Source organism: Gymnoscopelus microlampas (genome assembly GCF_963454915.1).
Source record: "Gymnoscopelus microlampas genome assembly, chromosome: 8".
In the NCBI taxonomy this organism is placed as follows: Eukaryota; Metazoa; Chordata; class Actinopteri; order Myctophiformes; family Myctophidae; genus Gymnoscopelus; species Gymnoscopelus microlampas.
Genome location: NC_139945.1, coordinates 37,845,138 through 37,867,419, shown reverse-complemented (window position 1 = coordinate 37,867,419; position 22,282 = coordinate 37,845,138). Strand labels below are relative to the sequence as shown.

Sequence of the window (22,282 nt, the reverse complement as noted above, 5' to 3'; positions counted from 1 at the left end):
GTTTTTGGCTTGTTATTGGCTTGTTTTTGTAGGTCGGCTGGCTCATTTCTCTCACTATACTTGGCAACACTGACTGACACGTACTCACACAGAGAAGCCATTGAAATGTCTGCATCGCCAGAACAACAACAACAGAAGCGCGTCCTTCACGTCCCCTTCACTGCACCGTGTCTTCTGCTTCCACGCTCCATTCAGGTCACTACAATGCTAATACATTAACGCTCAACCTCACAATCACACGCTTCTCCGTTTAGTGTTTCATTAGCGCGAGCGTGGAAAACAACAACAGCGCGTTGTGCTGCTGCGCATCTGCTACACAATAGGCTAGGATCATGATACCAAGGATTCGACAGTGATGTCATCATTATGCAACCCGGAAGTAAAGATACCAAGGATTCGTCAGTCATGTCAGCCATCTGCGTTGCCACGTTGCCAAAAGAACACAAGCACAAAACACAAGAAAATATCAGTGTTGCCACATTTGCGCCAGAAACAAGCAACCACCTTCATGAAAAAAAAAAACAGCCGAAGGGGTCTGCAATGTTCCACGGGGGTCCCCGGGGGTCCCAACACTTCCAGGGGGTCCGCGGACCACCAGGAAAAAAAAAAAATATATATATATATATATATATATATATAATTTTTTTTTTACTTTTGGAAATTTTTATCCCACGATTTTGGTACCACAAAATAAGCGCGCCCTCACTAGAGCCCCGTGCGCGGCTAGCGGGCCACCTCTAGTATGACAAATACATGAATGAAAATGTTTGAGAAGCACCGAGCGACAAGCCCAAAGTCGCTTACAATAAGCGGACATGGTAACACTGCCCACACCCTTCCCACCAACCAGCCTTGAACAATGTCAGAAGTGGAATCTGTGCCCAATCTGTTGCTTTTTACCCCTTTATCTCCCCTATTTAGTCGTTAGTCGTGCCAATTGATTCCTCCCCACACACATTTGTGTGTTGTCACTGCTGTGTTGTATCCCACTGACTCACCTGCGGATCCCTCACCGGGAGAACTAGAACCTTCGTCCTACTCCTCCCGCCCAACACTCCATGTTGACAGGTGCCGCCCCCGGGTGCATTTCGCCTTTCCGACATGTCGCCTTTCCGACGTTGACGAACCCTATACCTAACCCTAACCCTAACCCTAACCGCACGCGGAAGCCACTAGTCGGAGTGGCGAGATGTCGGAATGGAAGGAGCACCCCGCCGCCCCCAGCCCGTAGGAATATGTGCAGTGACTATTATCAACCTCCCTGACCAGCTTCCCTCCCCCGAACACGGGTCAATTGTGTTCGTATAGACGCTCGACAAGGCCAAATGCATAGGCCTGTCACAATTATCACATAATCGCCTAATAGCAATTATCCTCCTATAATTTGAGTAACCTCTGTCCGTTTGTCTGGTGTTTGTCTGTAGTGGTGTAGTGGTGAATGTAGCTACCCGGTTCTCCTCAGTAGCAATTGCTCTGATTTTGCACACAGCCATTGACCATTACCATCTGAACTTAACTGTGAAGCCCGTTTTTCAATTTCACCAAATCTCAGCTTCTTATTAGCCTTTTTGTGTCAAACACTGTCGCCATGGTTACGGGGCTGCCCAGCTATGGGACGAACTGCCTCCCGGGTTGCCAGATCATGTGCGCATATCCCCCCACGGATGCGTCGACCGGGTATGGTCTAGTTTGAGATAATCGCAATAATTTTTGCATAATCGTCATAATCGTTTCCATGTTAAAAATGTTGAAACATTTTGAAACATTTTCAGAAATACTGGAAAAACCTGATCTGAAAGCTCACAACGCGTCGCGATGCGGCGCAAGCTTCAATTATTCGCAACAATTATTTGTATGACAATTAATCGTCAAATAAAATGTCATAATTGGGACAGCCCGTGTATTAGATTTGGCAAGCACGGTGGATTCAAACCCACAACTTCTGCGGTGGGGGGCAGGCACTTTACCACTGGGCCACCCGAGGGCAGTGCCCAAGACTTCTGATACATATAGGAGTCAACAATTTAAGCCTATGGATGTGTTTCAAGTTTATGTTATTTAATAGATGCAGTATGCCAATGCATTTATTACTGGAATTAGATTGTGTGTCCTAAGAGGTGCCAAGAGAAAATCATTAAATGAAATACAAAGGATTGATAAATAGTTTAATATAAAAAATATATAAAACGCATAGCAGTCAGGTTGTGGTATGTCATTTCCCAAGGCAAAGCGATGAAGCCTTTTTTCAATATTCAGTTTTAATGACGTTTAGGTAAATTCATTGTTTCTTCCTTTTCAACTCTTGCCTCAACAAATTGTCAGCAATATTATAATATGGTAATATTATCATAATATCCAATATTAAAGCTGCAACCCATAACGTCCGCAGTACCCAGAGTGAAAATAGCATCAACAGACCAAGTAATGTAAATGCAAATATATTTCTAAAAGCAGAAATTACACATTACATTTATCAGTAACAGAATACGAAGTATGTGTCACGGCAGATGTGGCGAATTCTTTTATCATACTCTACCATACAGATGAATGTTTATTTAATTAAAATAAATCCCATGCAAATATACGCACCAAAATAATAGACTGTACTGTGGCCCATGTACCACAACTGTGGCCCATGTATATCACAATGAATGTTATATTGCAAAATGATTGAGGCACCTCGAGAGAAGGCTTGAAGATAGCGTCAACGGAACCTTTTCACAGCAGACATTTGAACTGGTAAACGCAGCTGAAGATAATGATGTTAATTTTCGGTGTGTTACAGTAACACCTACTGTGTGCTAGCATGAAGTTATCTGTACAGGAGTTGTCCATGCTGCCACACACTAACAACTAAATGAAACCCAACCACAATTATCTTCAGCTGTGTTTACACATCGAAATGGCTTCTGTGAAAAGGGTCTATATAGAAATGATCAATGAAAGCTGTTCATTAAGGAGTTTCATAGAACATGGAACAGTGAAAAGAACTTAAAAGTAAATGTGTTGTCTGTTAACATCTCCAGGATACTACTGCATATGACTACATAATGTATGTCTTCAAAGACAGCAAACAGATGCTTTAAAGGGATTTCTCTTCCTTGCCATCTGCCACATCCTAAAGGGTGATATACAAGCCGATCTTCAAGCTCAATACACACCACAGCACAAAGCATTGTGAACTTGTAGATCTGCAATTTTCGATGTACGGCACGAGCCGCAACTAAGTATAACGGGGCTTTAACAACAACATTAACAGTGTGCCCTGTAGCTCTACGCTTAAGCATACTATAGGAGCAGTAAAGGGTTATGAGGCTTGACAAATATCCAACAAAATATTCAAAATGCATAATGATATAACAAATCTGCCTTGACTCGCTGAAATTGTTGTTCTTTGTTGTTGTTGTTGTTGCTTTTTGCTTAGTCTTAAGCCGAATAAAATAAAAATTAAATTAACTGACAATACATCACATGATTGTCATGTTATGTTGTCATAGTATTTTTCTAGCGTGTCTTATATCGACTGTATGAAATGTTGTGTTAATACTAGTGCCTAGTTGATCCTGTAAGGATCTGTATTATGCAGGCATACAGAGAGAAACACGATTTGAGTAACCGGTGAAGCGGAAAATGTTCCCCCTGTGATAAGCTCTTTGGAATAGTGGAGTGACAGATATCCGCAGCATGGGTCTCCCCTGCAGGCTTCTACAAGACCCCCCAGTCTGACAACTGGAGCACAGGACCGCACTTATCCAATACTGAAGGAAATGGTGCTCTGCAATTACCGTATGCTACAATGCATTATAATGGTAAAAAATGGGTCACACCATGAAATTAGCACTTTCAAACAAGGTAAATTATAATAATGAGTTTTGTGTTGTCGGTTCCTAGTGTCCTGGTGACTTGTGCCAGATACTTAGGCGCAGCAAAGTTTTAAAAGTTTTCTAAAGTGTCATCAGTCACACCAAATTGTGGAGTTTTGGCCGGGAGACTGAGGGGAAGTGCTTCCGGTAGCAATAGTTTGAGTAAGTCAGTTGGTAGGTCATGTGTAGGCTATTAAAACATTTGAAAGCATCTTTGTCGTAAACAGGTCATCATCACAGATTACAGATGCATTATACATGTAATATTCAGAATTAAATAGTTGTGATTCTTAAATTAAGAATCACAACATATATACTATTTAATGCTACTGTGTTTTTCTATTTCTATTGTTCGGTTTGGTTAGGACCCCAGTTTTGGTGTTTTTATGCCTCTGCCGGAAATGTTTTTGGGTTGTCCTTCCATCTAAAGGTACGCACGTACGTCCCATTCTCATGAAAGCAATATCTCAAAACGCCTTCAGGGAATTTCTTCTAATTATGTCCACTTGGAGTAAAGGACGAATTGATTGGATTTTGGGGGTCAAAGGTCAAAGTCACTGTGACCTCACGTATACGTTCAATTCTCATGAACTCAATCTCAGGAAAACCGGGATGGAATTTCATTAAATCAGTCACAGACATCCTCTTTGACTCAAGTATGAACTGATTAGGATTTGGCAGGCATCGGGGTGGTGCAGGGGTTATGTTCCTGCCCACCACCGTGGAAGACTGGAGTTTGATTCCTCCACGGTGCCTCAGGCATGGCTAGGCACTCCAACGAACACAATTGTCTGTGTTCACGGGTGGGAAGCCAGCAGGGGCCTGTTCATCAGGGAGTGGAACGGGGAGGGAGAGCATGTTACTCCACACGCGTTACACCCTCCTGCTGAAACTCCTCACTGTTGGGTGAAAATGAACGGCTGCCGACTCCATGTGTATCGGGCAAGATATGCGATTGTCTAAGCGACCCCAAGAACAACAAGTAGGCATTGGCAGTGACAGGAAATATAGCCTACATACTGTATGAAGGGAAATGAAAATGGCTAAATTGGGGAGAAAATGGAAAACCAACAAAAAACAGTTGATCAGAATTTGGTGTTCAAAGGTACAATTCACTGGGACATCACAAAACACGCACATCAATATAGTGATAACTTACATTTTGCTAAAAGCCATTTAAACACCTTTTATTCAAATATCTTGACTACTATATTATATGAGTTTTGACAGACTGACAGATTGAGAAGGGCCTTATTATTGGGGGTGGGAGGGTTCACAATTACAGTCCAACACATATTTTTTTTCTATGTAATTAGAATGAATTATGCACCTGCTGAGAAAGTAGTGCAGGGTGTTTGGATCTGCTACTTTCATAGTCAGGTTGTTACTGCTGTGTAAGTAGAAGAGAGGTGGATTTGTTGGCTCCTATTAAGCAAATTGGTACAGTCTATACAGTAGATATGCAGTCACCATGGTCAAAATCTCACTAAATGTTATTTGGACTGAAGTTCCCAGTGTACGTGAGCATGAATTCAGGATGGCAAATTACTAAATGCAAATGGCAATCTTTACTGAATGGCAGAATTAAAGAATTCCTCGAAGCCTGCTGCTTTTGTCTCTTACATACTGTGCAGAGGACATAAACTGTGTACAGATGGAAGCTGCAGTCTGTAGCTGTTAAGGGAGCTTTGCTACAGGCAGTGGAAATAAGAGGCAGCTATTAGATAGTAAAAGAAAAACACATTAACAAAATGTATCTGAGGGAACACCTGACTGAATCATCAGCCGTGTCAAGGTTATTTTGATTTTGAGCTCTTTCTCTGTCTTGCCCAAGAGTGGAGAAGGACATTGCTTGTGGCCTCAATGACTACATTCCCTGAGTTAGTAATACTAGAACTTCGGCCCCGCTGCGCGAGGCCTCAGCTCTATCGCCCGCGCCCACTTGGCAGCGCATATCAGTGGCATAGCCAGTGGGGCCATGGCTCGGTCAGTAAAGACCCTGTAGCACGTCTGATATGTGGCATAGAGGGGTGGATTTTAAATCTCCAGAGAAAATATCCGTGGGATACCATTGGTTCAGCGATCTGTGCGCCCGCCCTGCGCCCGCCCTGCGCCCCTCCTCCTCCCCCAATGTGCAGTATTGAGAGCCCTGACGTCACAACTGCACTCTGTTTGGTTGGAATACACCTAGGGCCCAGGTAGAACCCACTTATAGCCCACATGGGCATCCCAGTTAAGACCCACCTCGGCCCCACATAGAATTGCCTAGGTGGGGCCCACCTAAGGCCCGTTTCGGTGGTCACAAACGGTGATAGGGTGACCACCTCATTTGGTAGCATGCCGGGGCCTTTAGCAGCAGTAATGTAACACAAGCTTAACACAGTAGAACCGAAATTAGCAGAAATGACTACATTTCCCATGATGCCGTCTGATTGTGCAGAAACGCGTCGCGATGAAACGGTCGTCCCGAATATGGACACAACGCCAGTGTGACGTAATCTCACGACAGCATGACATCACGCATGACATCACATCCTACCTATAAATTCTAGGATGCCGTCAGATCGCACCAGTTCGACGGCTTCCATAGTGGGTTTTGGTCATTGGAGAGGTGATGCACGTCACCTCTTTCTGAAGTGGGTACTTTCAAAGCCTGCCGTGGATTTAGGAGAGCACAAAACTCTCTCTCACACTGTGAGGTGCCTGTAAGGTGGCACTGCAAAGTGAACGACGCGTCACGCTAGACGTTCGGGCCGCGTAGCGGCCCGAACTTCTAGTATATATATACAATTTGAATCCTGCGCCATGTCGGTTGTCAGTATGTATGCGACGCCAGTGTGACGGTGTGACGTAATCTGACATCACGATGACAACGCCAGTGTGACGTAATCTCACGACAGCATGACATCACATGACATCACATCCTACCTGCCAGGTGTGAGTAATCACAAAGTGGGTTTGGGTCCTTGCAGAGGTGATGCACGTCACCTCTTTAGGTGCCTGTAAGGTGGCACTGCAAAGTGAACGACGCGTCACGCTAGACGTTCGGGCCGCGTAGCTAGTTGATTACATTTAGCATGCTAACGTTCATACAGGTTGTTGGTAAGATGTGTAACATAGCCATTTCAGTCACGACAACAGCGTTAGCTTAGCTACACGCTAACGGCTCATTATAGCCAGCGCTTGGCTAATAGTCATTTAACCCAACTAACGGCAACACAGTAATGGACATAAACATTCACATACATGCTTTTAGTCCAGGGGCCAAGCCATATTTCGGTACCACCTAAGGTGACCGTAAAGTTTTTGTATTTTTGTCTTCCTACATGTCTCTAGTTTATATTTTGGTATGATAACCCTTCCAATCTTGTAGCTTAATGGCAGTTATCACTACCTACCGGCTAATGTATCCGGTAGGAGACACAAAGTAGAATCTTTGTGTCTCCTACCCCGGGCATCAAATCATTGCGACAAAAAACAAAATATATCCATGTATTCAAGGCTTCATGGGGTGTGCAATTGATAACTTCACAGATTTTTGGTGTTTGCTTAAAAAAAGACTGCTTTCCATAAGCTTGTAAAAGTTGACCCTCCTTCGGTCTAGGGTGGTCATAGCTGAATGGGTAGAGAGTCCCCCTGAAAAACTTAAAGGAGGAGTTCACCCAAAAAAATATTTATTTTCTATCAATTGCAATTATTGTGGCAGGATTAGCCATGGACAGATTGTGATATTGACATTAACATAAATACATGATGGATGTAGATAATCACAATAACTGGTGAAGTCATAAGATCCCTTATTGTGTCAAAAAATGATCATCAAAAATGTACTCACAATTCATAGCGAGTGACCGACATGTTGGTGTAAATTACTTTTGGTGTAAGAAATGTTTTATTCAATATCAATCTGAGGCCCCACTGCACAGTAAAGGCCACAGTAAAAATGATCAGAATTAAATTAACACTCAGGATTTTGCAGTGTGGCTGAACCCCTGTGTTGCATATAATGTAAGAATGATTAACAGATGTTCAACATTGATGAGCAATAAAATAAATAACACAAAAATGACAACGCTTATTCAGGCCAGGGGAGCCTTACACAACTCATGCAGCTTGCATTCAGCCATCCAACTCCCTGTAAGAAGTGAAGTATAGTTATACTGTAGGGCAGTTGTCCTATGTCCAACATGTGTTTCTCATTATTGACCATTCTACATAGATGCAGTTTCTGTCTTGGCAGCCTACTCCAGATTAAATAAAAGTCTTAAGGTGCACGGCTCAATATAGCTCTGGTCCATAGCATTAGAAGCAGTTCTCCTTAATGCTATAGGACTTTCGACTAGCCTTTGCGCACACACCACAGGCTGCCTCTCGTCTGTAGTAAAAAGAAAAAAAATACACTTTCACTACTCACCAAAACAAAGACGGTTTTATGGAGATGAAAGCGTACTCTAGTGGGAACACTCTGAGCCCCCCACCTCACGTCAAAAATACACTTTTTGGCCAGAAAAGAAAATATTCACCGGAAGGAAAAGTCTGGTCAATAGAAAAATGCAATTGACCAGATCTGTAGAGGGTGCAGTGGAGTAACCAAAAAATGTTTTTCCTTCCGGTGAAATATTTTCTGGCCAAAAAGTGTGTTCAAGACGTGAGGTGGGGGGCTCGGAGTATTACCACTTAGTAGAGTAGGCTTTCAACTCCATAAAATCGCCTTTTTTTGGAGAGTAGCGAAAGTGTATGTTTTATTTTTACTACAGACGAGAGGCTGCGCTCACAAAGTCTCGGAACGCGATGCGTTGTAAGCTTGTAGATCAGCTATTTCCCAGCTATTTCCGTTGAACATTCGCCTATTTTCAGCGAATGTTGCCCAATTTCGCCCATAATGACATGCCCAGAATAGGAACGCTAGGATTCTTGCAGCAAATTAGCCGATGCAAAGAAGGAAGTTGTTGGACCTAATTGGAACGAAATGTGTGTTCTGCAGTATCTTAAAAAAAAAAAAAAAGGTGCTGTAAACCAATTTCATATCTTCAATAATTCAAACTGAAATATGCATATAACTCTGCATACTAATAATTTTACCTCATCGTGTGAATTGAATATATTCATGCAAACATTGATTGGGTTGGAATTGTGTTGGTCATGAAATAACTGCACTATAAATGTAATATTTTTGTAAAGTTGAAAAATGAAGTACCGGTAACTATTATTATATGTTAACAGGAGAAATTCATTTGTGGCTGAATGCTGAGATTGGAGAGATCCATTATAATGCTGAAACATTAAGGCCATAATAAGTAACTATTTTGAAAACTCTGCTCTTCTAATTCATAATTTATTGCAATAACTGTTTCCATGGTTTCTGTTAGCACATACTGTAGCAATAATACATCAACCTATTTCCTTCAAAAAGCAAACAATTTGTGCTAATAATTGGAAAACCCAAAATATGAATGCTCTACGGCAGCATTAACATGCCACCTGAGGCTATACTGCAGGTCAAATTGTTTATTTTTACACCACGGTATCTAGGGGCCGAGCCGTCCGACTAGAAGAAGGTCTGTGTCTGTCTGTCTGTCTGTCTGTCTGTCTGTCTGTCTGTCTGTCTGTCTGTCTGTCTCAGTGCCAGGTGATGCAACGTCATCATAGAAAATGTATGTCACTACAATATCAAACACTGTGTGATCAGTTTCCAAGTTAGTCATACACAGCAGCAACAAAAAAAAAGGATTGTTAATCAAACTCTGAAAGTGTAAAAAATGGACCCTTATGCGTCGACTCTAAAGTAACTCTTTAGTTCTTACTTTTCTTCATAGAAAGAAATGTGTTGCAACACCCATTTACAGTACACTGCCTCACAGTACACAGCCTACTGCAAGTATGCATCCGCTTGAAAAGTGACTGTCGGCAGCTTTCCACAGCGAGTCCATATGGTCCCTGTATTTATGGGGTGATGAGTCCTGCTCCTATAGGCTCAGACCGGTCATTATCTGGGGGGTGCTACACTTCCAGTAGTTAAGGGCACTTGATACACCCAGGATGCCCACACACTCCACCAGCACTAGGGGATCCGATGTGTAATCATCTCTGAGCGCACAAAGGCAGGGGGCATCCAGACTGACCAGGAGCATCATTTGTGGTCCCAGGGGATGGTAATTGCCACCTCCTAGCTTTCACATTTAACCTCAAATTCAGTTTATTTTCTTTTATTTTTATTTTCTCCACCTCTGCATGTTTTTTGCAGATCGGAGCTCAGTACATCTCAATCCACACCGTCCATCTGCAGGTCACATGCATGTTACAGACACTTATTTTCCTGTCTGGAAAACATAAATTCCCTATTTTTATTTCCCCCATTATTATGCAAGCATTTTCAAAAATGTTCCAGGCTATATTCAAACTGCCAGCCCAAATCCGACTTTTGGCCTATCCATATTATTCAGATGATCTGAGGTAGAGGTTTTATCATGACTGAACAGCAAACCACATGGGACCTGATTTTTGCAAATCAGATTAGATCCACATTCCTAGGTGGTTTGAGATGTGCTTCAAATCTGAGCATCTTCTAAAAATGTTTCTCAGTCTGGACACTCGCACACTGAAGCCTGACTTATAAATTAAGCATCACTCACACCTATGTCATTACAACGTTACCACAGCAACCAATGCAAATAGGTTGAAGATGTCTGAATACACAAATCCGATTGGATCACTTGCAAATAGCAGTGTGGACAGTCGGCCCTAAAGATCAGATTTGAGAAGCAAATCGGATTTGCCTGCAGTCGGAAACAAAGCCTAGCTTAGGGTCCTGAAAACTCTCATTCTAAGCTTTAGGCCTGTATCACTTTTCAGCAACACAATCCAAAATAGAAGGCTACATCTCTCCAATGGTCTGGAGTCTTACATTTACTGCACATGCCTTAAAAGTATAGCTATTAGCTAAGCCAGAGAATGTATTATCACGCATAATGTAGTAAGTGATTACATATGGTATGCGGTTCATTTGTAAAGGAAAACAGCCAGTGTGCAGTTTTGCCACGTGTTTCCATTTTTCTCACCAATTTAAATGGGAATTTCTCTTTTCATAAACAGAGACTCATTATGCCAATGAATGTCATAACAAATATGAAACTAAAAAGCAAAACGCAAAATTAGAAATGCATACAATGAATTGAGATGGTACTGAACATGAGACAATGGTACAGTACAGTTTATACATACTCTCATCTCAATTAATGTATTCATTAGCACAGTGTGCAGGAACAAAACCCCAAACCTCAACTGAGTCACCAAAAACTCAATAGATTTGGTGCAAATAAAGCCAGTATCTAACAATCAACTCAACACAGGTTCTCACTGGTTACTCAATTTAGCGATTACTGGATTATTAAATTATTAATCTTATTGATTATACAAAATTTATGTTAGTAAAAACATTGTGTGCAGCTTACTTATTTTTTATATTTACTGGTTCCTTTTTGTCACAATAACACATAAATGTGTTTTTGGACACCTTCTCTAAACACTATTAAATTAATTAATTTTAATCGCAAGTGTCTGTGGCTGACACTCCCGCCAAAATGACATTATTACTAGTACAAAGACATGTATTTATTTATGTATTTTAACAGTAATAAATACCGTTTAATTCTGACTATGTGTTGCTGCGTTACAATATATCCTTGAGTGCTAGAACCCTGCAATTGATTTTTCAGCCAAGAAAGACTACTGAAATGAATGTCAGTTCACAATTTGCCTGCTGTTTCCCTGACGGAAAACCTTATAATTTGAGATTACAGGGGACCAAAGATAATTACTTGATCAGAATTCAGAATATAGATCCACCAGTTTTCACAAAGAAATAACCTAATAATCACAGAGGAAGCATGATCATCTATCTTTGCCAACTGTTTGTTTTCTAATAAATGCATGAAAATTTGTATACACAGGACCCAAACTAATCACACTTTCTCATTCATATTTTATTTCCCCAGAGGTCAAATGTGTGGAGAAACACGTATTTACAAATGTTTCTCTTCATCTGAAAATCATGAGGGTGGTTTGCAACTTTCAGATATTTTACTGTACCGTGTTCCAAGGATACAATTATGTCTTATGTGAGCAAGCAAGAAGCAAGTTCAATCAGAAGGAAAGCTATTGATGAACTTAAGTGTACGTCCAAGACTCTCTTGAAAGCTGATGCTCATTTTTATACTCTACAGTATCAGCATAAAAGTATTTTACAGTTCTTTATCCTTTTATGCATGATGAAATGCCTGATGTATCTAACATCACACTATAACTCTCTCTCTCTCTCTCTCCCCTGCATTCTGCCTCTTACAATTTGTGTGCCTTCCTCCTGCACGCCTCCTCTTCCTTTCTCCTTCTTGCTCTCAGCTTGGCTGCTTTAGGGCCTTTTTTCAGCAAAAACATGCTCTCTGCCTCTGGGCACTGGCATCTCCTGCATCGGTATGCAGCTCTCGTTCAGAGTGCTGATCCCTCTTTATGAGGACAAGGAGTTTCAATGCTTTTACCCCCTCCCACCTTCACTTGCAAATATGCCTGCATTCACTTTCTACAGCCCAGCTTTACAGACCTGTGGGAACCCTTTAAAAAAGGTTAATAAAAGGTTAATAAAAGAGTATAAACATGCATCAACGTAAGTTCTGCCCTTTTCTCCCTAATGTTAAGTTCTCTGGATGCATAGCTTGTCAAAGCTGCCATGTGGATTTTACTGGATCTTTGACTGTTTCTGCCCTATGTGTTTTTAGCACAGTAAGTCTAATCATGCACATACCTGCCGCTATGTGGACCTACCAATGTGTTACCACTTTCGCACCTTATGCTTAACCACATACATACGTACATACTGTAGCATCTGATCTTATGCTATGTGCATGTATGTGTATATATGTAGATAAAGATATTTTTCTCTTTGACATGCTTATTTAATGTTAGATTTTTTTCTCCCTGCTCTCTCTGTCCCTGCCCTCCCCCTCCTTTCTCTTCTTTTCCCTTTCTGGAAAACAACAAAATGACGGAGCTTATGCAAAAATGAATTTCACCCACTTCTTTACATCTGTAAATCAGTGATTTGACAATAAGGTTGATTCTGGTTCAGAAATGCTTCCGCCGTCTGTACATTGGAAGCATTGAAATGTTTCAAGGCTGCGAAGCGGATATCCACGTCCCCCCACTTCCGTTTCGTCTTTGTAGCCTGGTAAATGTGTCCTACTGTAAATCAAATTAGTCTAAGCATATCTAGGTTGCTGCTTAGCAGGAATGGAAATGTAAAAGAAATGTTTTTATTTACTCGTGAACGTAAATTACGGACGATGACAACTTCCTTTGCAACTTTTTAGCTTGAGAGCTTGAGTTCCAAATGAGAAATCTCCCCGGGACCCAAACTAGTGAAAATAGCCGATCTACTAAGATCACAACGTGTCGCAATGTTTCAATTTGTTTTTAATTCATGACGAATTATGATTTTTTTCCAGGGAAATTTACTAGCGGCCCATAAAAATGGGTCTTCCACCTAAAAATGGCTCCCGACCCACTGTTTTGGAAACACTGCTCTATAGCATTTGAAGACTGTGGAACAGATGTCTGGCTTGAGAGACTAACAACTACATGGTTCTTATCACACTGGACAAATACACGTTATGCATTGAGTATTGGAAAATAAAAACAAAACAACTTAAATAAGTTAAATATTGTATCCTATGGCAAAATATGCATGACATGACATCATAGTAGTTGGCTACTGCACTGCTCAAACAACGGCATAACCAGAGGGGCATGCATTCCTAACGGGCATCGTTTCCAACAGGCATCGCCCTAGTATTTATGAAACCCACAGACTGGTAACAAGCCTTGTTATCCCATTCAATCCGGGGACGCATGTCTGTCATTTTAGATTTCTTTGGCTATTAAAAAATAGCAGATATACAAGCTCATAGCACGGCACAGAGTGCCACACTATGAGCTTTTAGATCTGCTATTTTAAAATAATCGTGAAAATGTGTGCAAATCTTTGAACATATATTTTTTAAAGCGAACATTTGTAACTCAAATCTTTGCTTCTGGAGGCCCCTGAAATATATTTTACAAATGTTCACTTTAAATATATATTGAAAGATTTGCACAAATGTTCACGATTTTTCAAAAATAGCCAAAGAAATCTAAAATGACAGAGATGCGTTCCCGGATTGAATGGGTTAAGTCAGCACGCAGCAGACTGTTAGAGCTGCTATTGTTAATGTTATTTCACTGAATTTAAGTTTGTGATGTACAGAGGCATCAATTGAAGTAATAATTTGCAAAACAGAGGAGCTGATACCTACCGTACATTTCTTTCGATCTATTTCTTACAAACCTTGAATGTGTACTATGACTTATTCAGCCAGCCATTGACAGTGGGTGACTGTGTACTTTGACGTCAGTAGCTGTCGTCAGAAGTGTAGTACCCGTCATTAGCAAGCAACGCCCATTACATTTTTACATTCGGCACTGAACTCCCTTGGGGTGTCAGCAATACACATGCCGAATATGAAGGCGATTGCGAGATAGGCAAAGGGCACTCATAAACTCAGTGTCTCTTTTTGGAATTTATAGAGACATGCATGATACTAAAACGTTTAGACAGGGCATGGTAGTGGTACAAAGCACAAATGCATGCATGTTTGGTATTTTAATTGTGGCCAGGTGTTTCAATGGCTTCATTGTTCAGTAATATTAATCTTTCAAAAAATGGATGAGCAAATCTTTATTATCAGCCTATTTCCGATGCGAATTAAATCATGAACAACCATAACATTAATTATGTAATAGTAATTCACTGTACATTTTCTAACAATAATGTTTAGCATGGCAGTTACAGTATGTGCAGCTGACCTAGAATCTATACAATTTACAAATGCAGGAGATGTGCTGTGTGCTCCAGACCATCTACTATAATGATTTGATTTTGTAATGATGATGAAGGACACTAACACATATACACAGCACATGTATTAATAATAATAAAACGAGCCCCTTATCCCAGAGTTTCATTAGGGCCACACACTTCGGTTTCTTCATATAATGGCATATTTATCACATTATCAATTATGGCCGGGTGTGTGGCTGCAGTCTAATACCTTGGGTAGTCTATCACGCTCTTTTTTGGAACCTAGCCAAATAAACACAGTAGAAGTAGTAAAGGACATCTGTTACGGATACCTCAATAAGGCTTTCAATATTTCATAGTTAACATTCTGGACTACATCTCACTTGCATACATAAACACAATTGGACGGGAGGATTTGCCAGAGAGAGGATTATTTTCACTCAGGATATTGATCCCTTTCTGTGATATGATCCTAACAGCCTTTGAATAGAAAAATAGAAAACAAACATGACTTCCAGGTGATACAAGATCCACTATGAAAAACCTACGAAAACGGATTACATGCCAACTGGGTGACAGAATAATGTATGGGTGTCATTTCTGAACAAAAATATTAACTTTGTTCGTAGAGACTGCTGCAGGATGAGAGAAGGAGAGATGATCACACAGACTAAATGAAATTCAGAGGCTCATCCATAGCCGGGCACAAAGCCCACTTCAACAGGGATGAGGGCCAAGAAAGATTGGTAAAGGTCAGCACTGCAAACGGGTATAAAATGAAGTATAGCCTTCATTCTGGGAAAAACACTGAAATATATATTTCAGTGTATATATATATAATGTACTAAACTCATAAGAAAGAAGCTCTCAACTCTCTCCAACAAAACAGAGCATAATTTATTTGCCTTAGTCAAAAAGGGAAAAGATTTTTTTTAAATGCAAAAAACAAACAACTTCATAATATATTATCATATAATGCGGTCAATATGATTTAATATGAGTATTTCATTTTGATAAATATGATTGGAATCATTGAAGCCTGACCATTAAGAGTGCTTATAAATGCATACATGACTCATATTCTGAATAGCAAAATAATCCAATTTATTTCAAAGTTCTGAGCATACATTTAACATGCCCTCCCTAGGGGGTTTGAACAAATAAGATTGTAATGATACCCTAGACTCAATGGTTACAATGCATAAACACACTTTATTTACATTATTAATAATAATCTGCTTCCATCAGGAGCAGCTCCAGATATTGCACTTTAAGTTCCTTCAGTCCCAGCTCTGTACATGTGTTATTTACTGCCAGAGAGAAAGGCCTGGGTCGATTATTTTGTTTTGATCTCAATTTCTTTCTATTTAATTAATGGCAGCATGCTGAAAGCACTGTTAGTTCCCTTGATTGTAATTCAGAAAGATTGGTGCCAATATTTTTGTTAACTGTTAATTAATGTAAAAAGTTAAATAGTACCATCACTATTACCATGTTTCTCCCAAAGTTGGAGGTAAGGAAGGCAAGATTCTCATTGTATCAGAAAAAAAGAATGTCACTGAGACAATCATCGACACATTGGCAGCACCTAAGAGACATGAATTATATAACTTCTGATCTGTCAGCAGGGTGTAAATGTTCAGTCCATCAATAATTTCTTCAAACATTACACAAATAACACCTCCAGGTATTTCATTAAATCACAGCTTTGGCTCTTGCTTCTCTGGTTTGCAACTGTGGGGAAGAGCTCCTCAAGTTTACAAATATGGGATGAACAGGCAGAAGTCTGAAAAATGCATGTGATTTCTATCTCTGGGTGAATTTTCTCTTAGTTTCAGTGTCCTCTTCAATATCCTAAATGAGCTGCAGAGCAAGCACTTTGAGGGAATGTTCTCTAGACAGGTTACTTGAAGATCAGACAGCACTTAACGTTCACTCAAACTTTGATCAAAATAAGTCCTGGAAACTTCTCTTAACATTCAATCAAACATGGATCAAAATAGGTCCTGGCAATCTAATTGCCCTTATAATCTATGAAGCGCATAGCTAAACCTACCTATTTGGTGGAGGAAAGGGGCCCTGAACTGCCTTGATAAAGAGCACTGTGAAGGGAGGCTGACTGAAAGGAGACGTCTGAAAAGCAACTAATCTTTTACTCTGCTCACCATTCTGAGCACACATTTGCCTCTGGTTTTGAAACTTATCCTACTGTATACATCTGTCAACATAGAGTTAGCAGGGCAGCTGGTGCTCTTTTGGGGTACACTTGTTCCCTTTACTGGATTATTCATATGCAGTGGTAGTACACAGTGTAGCTCTGTGGCCAGCACTCAGCAGCTTAGAGACATTCTGCAGGGATAAGCTAACTCTCAGCAGTGAGGAGCGGGTATCACTGAATGTAAAGCACCTTCCTCTGTCATACCTTGCGTTCCAACTGCCCGATTATTCCAGTAGCCTGATTATTCTAGCCCACAGGAGATGCACCCATGCATTTCTTAAAGGCTCCCTGTGTCTCAAGCTACAGTATGTGGAATTGTTAAGTTCTCGGTTCTCTCTGGTCAGTATGTATTAATTTCAAGCGGTTTTTAACTCACTCAGATTTAGCTTAGAAACTAACCATTTCATCATAACTGGGTTCACCATGTTAATGCTGAAGAACAGGTTGTTGGTAATGTGACAGACAACAATATTTCCTGCACCAAAATGAGAATTGTGGTTTCAATCTGAGATACATTTTCAAGTTTAAGCTACCTTAAGAAAAAACAGAACTTTAGTACATATCACATCCTAAAATATAACTGTAGTAGCACAATGTTTTTTGTAGAGTATGGTGCATGGCAAATTGGTGAAAGGAAAGATGGCATATCTTTGTAAATACAGAGCCTCTTTTGATCCATACGTAGCACTTTCCATTTGACTGATCCACCAAAAATAGAGTTCATGATATATTTAAAGATACACCAGTGATTACTATGCTGATATACAGTACATATACTGTAGTATACAGATATAAATATGACTTATATCCCAACTGTATTTCACCAAAGATGTCGATATACAATATGATCTAATGATGCAAAAATGTTGTATCAAATTTGGTGCCACGCCATTAGGACAAAATGGTCAGACAGAAGTAATTTTGTGACACCTTTCTGATATGTATTTTTTATGTATTTATCGTTATCATGCTATTAGTAAGTGATACTATTAAATGACACAATTACATTTACTGCTGTATCACTGGCATGGAAAAGGCACTCCTACATAATGTAAATGATTTATCTTGAGTCTATTTAACTTCTCAGTCAAACACACACCTACACCCCCTGTAAAGCTACTGCAAGTGCCACCTGCCGTTTCAATTTGTTGAAATGTCTGAATGATGAGTTATTTAAACCCATTAAGACCTATAAGGTCTTAATGGGTTATGCCTTCTAAATCAGCAGTTCTCACAGTTTCAAGATTTTTCTAAAATAATGTTCATATATCTCTCCTTAAAACACATAACCCATCTACACCCTTGCTCGATTTCGAGTCCGGTCACCTCCCTCTTATTTTCCCAATCCACAAATAATGACCTCTCCTCTTAGTAGACTAGCCTACTATAAACCGGCCTGACCTAAACTGACCTAATGGCTCAGTCCAACGGGGGTAGGGGTGGGGGTGAGGGCAGGGGGGCTGGTAGGCTCAGCCTCCGCTGCGTCATGGCCAATGAAGTTCCCACACTCACAACCACCAACCTGCAACATTTCCTATGTAATTATTGTGATGTCACAACAATAAATATGAAAAATCTTGAACCAGCCTAGCTCACATAGAATAAAAAAAAATGTAAGTCGCCACTCAGTTCACCAGAATGGGCACCAGCCTAAACGTAAGGGTTGCGAGGCATAGCCATGCCATTCTATGTCTATGCAGTTTCTTATAATAACATTGTGATTTGGTAGCCTACATGAGGAAAATATGCCACATATCGTTTCATTGAAAGATAGGTCTACGAACGTGATGTGTAGAAGCATATATGGTATCGAGTAGGCTATGTTGTAGCCCAGTGGTTCTAAACCTTTTTTGGATCAGGGACCATTTGACATGGCAGTGTTAAGCGGTCACATGGGTGGGCCACGTGCATTTTTTTGGGGGGGTTATTTTAATGATCAATCAATTGATTGTGTTCCGGTTTGGAATATACTTAAAATGTATTATATGAAAAGTTTTTAAATGTTTTTTTAATTTTATTTCTAATATTAAATGATATATAATCTTAGTATTTTGCCAAATATTTGGGGGCCCAATTGTTATATCCTTATGGCCCACCAGTGGGCCCCGGCCCACAGCTTGAGAACCGACAGGCTATATATTCCCTACACTATTAAACCACTTAAACCCCAGCATCCATATTGTGTACAATAACAGAAAAGACACTAGTATTGAGCCTGAGGGACTCCGGTTACCCATGGGGTTTAAGTTAAGTGGTTAAACGCAGGTGACGAGTAGTTGGTGCCGTGGCTTTTGGATTCTTTCACAGGCATCCTTTGCGCACAGGCTGCCTGCCCTACGGGGCGGTGGCTGCGTGGATGTCCAGGCGCGGGACGGTCTGTGGGGAGTTAAGGGAGTTGTCATGCAATGACAGTGATGTCTGCAGAGTCAGGGTGGTCGCACACCGTCTAGGTTCAGGCTGAACACAAAAACTACTTCACAAGAGTGACTAGTAGTGACTATACCCACAGCTTAATGGACACCGAACCTGACAGGTCTACCCCATATAGCCACTAGAAAGAATTTCAACTATAGCCTATAATAATGCAATATTGCTGAGGCTATAAAGAAAAATACTATAGACTATATACAGTAACTTATTTTATCCTTGAATGATAATGTTTGGACAGCAGAAAAGACAATGACGCGTCAAAACTATAAAAGCTTGCTGATTGATCTGCGTTTAGTCACATCCATTGATGCCACTTTTACTGTGAATAATTGGTAGGCTACAAATGGACAACAATGTATTTAGGGGAAAACAATAAAAAATGAAGTAGGCTAGATGTAGCTCCTGTCACTTTAAATGAATACCCTACCAGAGAGGGTAGCACAGCAGCATCCAAGTTATTGCCCATGTAAAACTTAAGCAGCCGCATTCTGCTTTTAGGTCATTTGATTCCACCACTGAGTTTCCAAGCATTCCCACACAGGCACACAATAGACTGTAACATCATAAAATGTACTATTCATTCCCACTGTAAAATAAATGCGCAAAACCCCACATTTGAACAAATACAAAGCATTTGCATTCAATTGTTAAACTCACGTGCGGAATGCCTAAGATCTCAGGGCAGCGTCACACCACGCCCGACTGTTACAGCGACAGCAACATTCAGTGCTCACTCACCTTTCAAGATGCTTGAACAGAGGCTATAAAGGAGGAAGATCAAGTGCTGCTTGAGAATCATATTCTTCTGCTTTCCTTGACAAAATAATGATGCAGGCACTCCACACACGTTTTTCTTCTCTTCTCTCTCGACGGACTGGATTTATCCAGGTGTATGCGTGCAGTTTCGAACTGAGCGGAGTTACATTAAGCACCTTTGGCAAGAATCAACTCTGATTTCCAGTCAAGTCCCGATCTGTGTGTGCGTAGATCCGGGGGCAGTGGCGCCGTTATTATGTGAAACAGGACGGCAGAGATGCTCGTCGACAAAGTGCAGCCTCTGCCTCCCTTTATTGCCTTTCTTTCTGTTTCACTCGCTGCAGAGAGCAGAGTCCCGCCCACGGCTTTTGTGACTAATGAAGACGCCAATGAAAACACCTAGAAATAGTTCTGAGCTATGGGAAATAGTCAAAACAATTAGCCTTTTAACCACTTAAACCCTAGCTATATGCTTAAACCCTATATGGGTAACCGCCGGAGTCCCTCAGGGCTCAATACCAGTGTCCTTTTCTGTTTTCTGTTAATGTGGGGAAAGCTTTCGCTGAAAATAGCAGATCGACAAGCTCCTGTTGTGAGCTTGCTGATCTGCTATTTTTAGCGAAAGCTTTCCCCATCCCCACTATAAGGATGCTGGTGTTTAAGTGGTTACATACAGATCGTGTTAGAATAAAAGGCAAATATTTTATGACACAGATGCATTGAATGGATTTGGCTAAATGCGTGATTTTTTGCATGGAATACCATAGGCTAGAAGACTATGTTTTCCTGAAGGGATGATTAAGGGAAGGGTAGAAGATGCTCATATTGTTTGAGGGAGAAAGTTTGAAACTATGGTTCCCAGAGTGTGAACCAGTGGTTACGTCAGGTGCTGGGGTCTGAGGTCAGTAATCACTGTGCTGTCTAATGGGCTGCTGGACTGTCTGGACATCACACTTGTTTCCAAGGCTCCTATGAGTGCTGTACAGAAATGAGTGAGACCATCCACATCTAAAGACAGAGGGCAAAGGCTCCAAGCCAGGGATCATTCTAAGCCCATTGTGAGGATTTTACACATGGTTTAACATGCTGCTGGGTGAATTTCGTCCAATTTTGCACAGTAGCCTGCCATGTCACTTCAGCTTTTGATGAAATTGCAGCCCGGCTGAGTAAAGCTGAGGGCCCTCTGTCAAATCATTGACATCTCTTGGATAATATCAATTACATGTTAATTAATTAATTATTGTGATCCATCATCCATTTCCTGATGAAGCAGTCCAAACAAATTTTTCATTGTGTCACGGAGTGAGACAAGATTGTTGGACCCAAGTGCAGAAGCGACGAGACAGAGGCAGAGCAGTCTAATTAAAGGATATTTATTAAGATAATGAACTGGAAACACAAAGACAAACTGGGAAACTAAGCTATACTGGGAAACACTAAACTAATGACATGTAAACAGAACTGGAACAGACATACTCACATATGACAATAACTAATAACCTGGTGAAAGGCCCACACAAACACAGTTGTTAAATAGACACAGGACTAACAAGACACAGGTGAACACAAAGACAAATCAACACAGGGATTGGCTGGGGCACAACAGGACACAGGTGGAGAACATAACTAATCACAGGGAGGAGAGACAAGACAGGTAGCAAACACTAGGGCAGACAGGAAACACTAGGAACAATACTACACAATAAAAGTACAAGGAGAACAATAAACAATACTACATAATAAGATTCAGAGACACAGATCCTGACACATTGCAGTGCAAAATACAGTGATGAAACAGATAGAGTGAAACTTCACTCTCTTGCACAACTTTTTTATCATTTTAACATAGTTTCAAGCACAACTCTAATTTCTATGGGGATACAATTTTGTTGCCGTTCTTGACTAAACCTTGAAAGATTGAGCACTGTTCTCTATGCATCACATGTCAAGCAAGCTTAAGGTTCGAGACCTGTGTCATGTTGACAGGTTATAGTGAGCATTGACGTGACGATTTCACAATAAAAGTTGGGTCGACAAATAATGTTAGCTCTTTTGATTGGTAACAAAATATTATAGATGAAAAAGTGTAGGCCTAGTGCTGATCCTGCAAGGAATATGTCGTCAACA

At 40.7% G+C, this 22,282-nt stretch overlaps 1 protein-coding gene across 1 annotated transcript in view; it reads right to left on the bottom strand.

The window, feature by feature from the left end:
• The window catches only part of cadm2b (cell adhesion molecule 2b), a 206,533-nt gene extending 186,133 nt beyond the window's left edge, over window positions 1-20,400 (bottom strand). The window contains exon 1 of the mRNA XM_084064839.1: window positions 20,138-20,400. Within this exon, the coding sequence (XP_083920965.1) occupies window positions 20,138-20,198 (61 nt within the window). The 5' untranslated portion in view covers window positions 20,199-20,400. The remainder of the gene's footprint in view (window positions 1-20,137) is intronic.
• Between the last annotated feature and the right edge of the window lie 1,882 nt (window positions 20,401-22,282).